Source organism: Enoplosus armatus, chromosome 2, assembly GCF_043641665.1.
Source record: "Enoplosus armatus isolate fEnoArm2 chromosome 2, fEnoArm2.hap1, whole genome shotgun sequence".
Taxonomy (NCBI): Eukaryota; Metazoa; Chordata; class Actinopteri; order Centrarchiformes; family Enoplosidae; genus Enoplosus; species Enoplosus armatus.
In genome coordinates this window covers 26,310,963-26,315,669 of record NC_092181.1, presented here as the reverse complement: position 1 = coordinate 26,315,669, position 4,707 = coordinate 26,310,963, and the positions used below count along the sequence as shown (strand labels likewise).

Genomic DNA, 4,707 nt, shown 5'->3' with positions numbered 1-4,707 from the left:
GTTACAGTTACAATATACAGAAGTGCAATTCTGAGACAGAGATCTCATTATTATGAGAATTATTATTATTATTATTATTATTATTATTATTATGTGATCATCACAAGCTTCTCAAGTCATAATTACTGGAAAACGCAGAAACGCAATACAGACTTTTCATTCAGCCTCAAATGTTAATTACTGTTATTAACATGCGACAATGATGTAACGACGCAAAAGACGCCCTGATGTTCACTGTGAGGGATTACAGACACAAGCAAGTGAGTTTTAATCAGAAATACTTTATTGATCCCGGGAAGAAAACTTACACTAAAACTAAACCCTCCCCATGAGGGAATCGAACTCTGGTCTTCCGTATGAGAGGTGGAGACACTGTCCACTGTACTAACAAGGAGACTATGACTTGGAGTTAAGAGTAATTTAAAAGTTAGTTTAAGTCTGTTGCACCTCACACACACACACGGTGATACACTCTTCCACTGCTGCGATGTATAAAGTTAAACCACCAAGATTTTCAGCTGCTGTTTTCAGGACACCGACGACTTCTGCAGTAATTAAAAATCACGAGAGGAACCATGCAGGGTCTGCTAGCTGGTACACGGCATTCATTCTCTATTTGAAGCCATCTTTTATGCCTTTGTGTGTGTGTGTGTGTGTGTGTACAAGCGACAGTTCATGCGTTATGTATAATAACGCAGATCACATCTCTGGCTTCTACTTTCCTCTCGCATTCCTGTGAGACATGCAACAGACAAATGGACTGTGGTCTATTAGTCTCTCTCTCTCTCTCTCTCTCTCTTGTTCCATCTCGGTCTCTCGCTGTAATGAAAAGGTCAAAGGTGAGCTGTGTTTGAACCCTGTGGTTGTGCCACTTACAATATCCCTGGGAAGGCGCCAATTAGCTCCAGTCCCACTGCTAACGTGACCCCCCCCCCCAGTCAAGTTTCTGTGTGTGTGTGTGTGTGTGTGTGTGTGTTTGTGAGCTCGAGGAAGACGCTGACACTGTTTACATGAATCTTTAAGTGTGTGTGTTTCTGCTCAACAGTCAGTGTGCTTACATGCACTGAATTAATCAGGTTACCGTTTCTGCAGCAACCTGGTTTCTTCAACATCGTCTAAATGGAAAAACACAGTTTCTTTATTTGAGATGAAAAGAAAGCTGAAAACAATCTGAATATAGAACCTCTGCTGCAGAAACCCAGCGCAGACGCAGACGCAGACGCAGGTTTCTTCTTCTTCATATCCAAAACAATTACATCCAAAGTCCACGTTTCCTGTCAGCCTGTCATTCGGCACTTCACCGAACTGTACCACTACAGCAGAGACAGAGTCGCATGGAGGAAGTTCAACACGCTTGATCATCGCGTGATGCACGTAGACTTCAGTTAGTTCCAGGAAGTTCCAGTTTAAATGTGTAAATATAATGTATTTATGGTAAATGCAGAACTGAACTGTGATTTTTGGTAATTACTCTCTCTGTCTCTGTCCACATGGCTCTGGGCTACAGAAAACCCTGCTGGGGGAGTCAAAAGTTCTGCACTCCGGCTTTAAGTGGAAAAAATAATAAAAAATCTAACCAAACATTTCTGGCTCCGTCTTTTTTTTTCTCTGTTACAGAGCAAAGACTTTTTCCACGTTTAAAATGTTCAATAATTGCAGAATAAATCATTCTCAGGCCGGGAAACCGATTTCTGCACCCGCAGAAAGAAATAAGACCAGAAATCAATACAGAAACAATACACGTCGGGTTTTAATCACAGCACCGGTGGTAAACTCGAGCATGTGCCCCTTCTTCAAATGGAGTGCCACTGGGAATTCTGGGTAATGTAGGAAATGATCTCATCACTGATGTAGAAGAGGATGACGGCTCTTTGAGGGACAATAACTGGATAAGTGTGTGAATGTTTCAACGCCACAACATCTCACTTTGACGTTTACGTACTTTTGCGACATCTAGTGCTGTTAAGAGTGTCTGCTTTGCTTGGAGTGTGTGTGTGTGTGTGTAAATGTAATGCATGAGTGAAAATGATGCAGACAAGCCAGAAATATTCTAAAAATGCCTTAAGTTGGTGGGGGAGGGGTCACATGACTCCCAACACCATGTTGACCTCGTTTCTCCGCGATAGGAGGAAAGAGAGAGAGAGAGAGAGAGCGAGCTTTATTCGTCCATATTTGATTTGTGTCCTTCGGAGCAGGAAACCCTGAATCAGATAACCGTTTTGGTGACTTCTACCATATTTTGTGGTATTTGAGTGCACTCTGTACATCCTTCACTCAGAGCTCTGGGCTCTATGCTGCAGAAATAACACACATACTGTTATTTCCCTACGTGCTAAATCACTTACAGATAAATAACAAATGATGAATTCAAGCACACAGGACAGCTCTCGCAGCATCCGGAGATCCAGATTTGTTAAACTTAGTGATGAATACTACAATACTACTGCATGTATTCTCACTGGAGGACGATGTCTGTCTGAGTCTAAAACTTCCAGAGTAAAAACTACGATAGAAGTTGTCTCTCCATTTTTTTTTTTATCCATGCAACAATCTACAATGAGCATGTCAGCCAAACATGGCCACCATATTGTGTGTGTGTGTGTGTGTGGGTTGTTTTTTTTTCTCCAGCTGTTTAGTGACATCTGTCAGGTTTGGCATAAATCAATTGTCATATTGTTATGTATTTTAAACACTTTATTCTGTTGGCATGGAAATAAATGTGTTTGAGAGATCAATAGATGTATAGAAATGCTGTTGGATATTCATTGAACACCCAGTCAGTCTCTCACACTAATATATATAATATATATATACATATATATATATTATATATATAATAGTATTAAGTTAGATTTTCAGTCCTTGAACACTATTGGCAGAAAAACCTTAATATTATTTTACTTTTTACAGATTTGTTTGTTTGTAACATAAATTCCCACTAAGCAAAGTGCATATTTGTGTGTATATTTGTGAGTGTTTGTGCATGTTTACCTTGGAAAAGGGTGATATCTTTGACTAGTCCCGGCCCAAACAAGCCTTCCAAGATGCTTTCAAAGCCTGCAGATGAGAGAGGAGATGTGACGTTAATGCAAGCTGGCATGTTTACCATCAAAACAACAAATGACAGCAGCTAAAATACTACGTAAAACAAAAACTGCACAAATAAAAAAGAAAACATGAATAAAACGCTGTCAGGATAAAATACGACGCTGTTTTTCAAACTACAGTATTTACACAAGGAAACCATTTTAAAAGGATTTTTGAAGCTTCATCTTTTGAAGGGTGAGGGACATAAATGACAAAGTGGTTTTCCCGTAGGACACATTTTGCTGATGCACAGCTTCCACCGCTCCCTGCCCAGCAGCCACAAAACACGAAACTGAAAATAGCAGCACAAAGCAGTTTGTAATCGGAGACGCTTGCGGTGAATTCAGTCGGCGTAAATGAACACGCCTCCTCATATTTTTATGTTTCACGAAAACTGAACAATAATAACATAAAGACTCACACGTGCACACGTTCAGACGACGGCATGGAAGCTCTTTTTTAGACATATAGGCAATGATGTGAGAGCAGGGAAAACACACACACACACAAACAGAGACACACCGAAATATCTACAAAGACGAAGCTCAGTGTGAGTGCTTATTATGCATATATACACAATAGAAGCACACACACACACACACACACACACACACCCTCGTCTTTCTTTTCAGCTCTTAAAGCAAATGAGCGCTTTACCTCTAATACACCAAGCTAATGTCACTCACTTTTTATTAACTGTAAATACCCTCGTTCTTGCTGTTGCTTGGCAACCGCATACAGAGCAACATAAATACATATTGCAATTTCCAACCTGACCCCCCCCCCCGACACACACACACACACACACACACACACACACACATCCACCTCATCCTCCATTAAATGGAAATGCAGGCAGACGGAGATACAGAGACAAAGACACGTGTGTGTGTGCGTGTGTGTGTGCGTGTGTGTGTGTGTGTGTGTGTGTGTGTGTGTGTGTGCTTTTAGTGCATGGAAAGGTTAACAGAGCACATATACTCACACACATCCACACAGTTCAAGTGCAGCCACTTGTCAGGCCACACACTTTACATTGCAGGAATAAAGTAGCTTGATAAACTGCATGGAAACATATTTCTCTGTTATAAAATCATTACGGCCGACCGCACGGCAGCAGCAGCAGCTCCACTCCAGCTCCCGCAGCAGCGACGTTACCAGCAGCCGATAGGAAGGAGGTCAAAGAGTCAAGGACCGTAGCACTGGTTTTTTCTTTTCATGTGACTGGCTTCCTGACAGGATTTGAGATTTGAGAAATACTCTGCACGGTCTGTGAGACGTAGGACGGGACGCGTTTTAGGTTAAAAATGCTGTTTGTTCAGCTTTAATTTGAGGGCGTAGGAACAGTCCTGTCCTGTGATTTTAGGGGACAGGATGTAATTAGATAAATAATAAGTTGCCATGAACTTAAATGAAGCCATCACATTTAATATTTGTTGTCAAATCCTTTGCAGTCTACTGGACACTTGGTATCTTGGTCAGCTTCACCTCTTACTTATTTTCATTCCTTCACTTTGTTCTTCAGCATTAAAAACACATGATCAGTTGGATTTAGGTCATGTGACTGACTGGGCCAATCAAAAAATATTCTAGGATCACCGTCCTGCTCCTAAGATGGAG

At 41.1% G+C, this 4,707-nt stretch overlaps 1 protein-coding gene across 1 annotated transcript in view; it reads right to left on the bottom strand.

The window, feature by feature from the left end:
- The window catches only part of lcor (ligand dependent nuclear receptor corepressor), a 60,672-nt gene that overhangs the window by 19,821 nt on the left and 36,144 nt on the right, over positions 1 to 4,707 (bottom strand). The window contains exon 2 of the mRNA XM_070925461.1: positions 2,992 to 3,057. Coding sequence (XP_070781562.1) covers positions 2,992 to 3,057 — 66 coding nt within the window. The remainder of the gene's footprint in view (positions 1 to 2,991; positions 3,058 to 4,707) is intronic.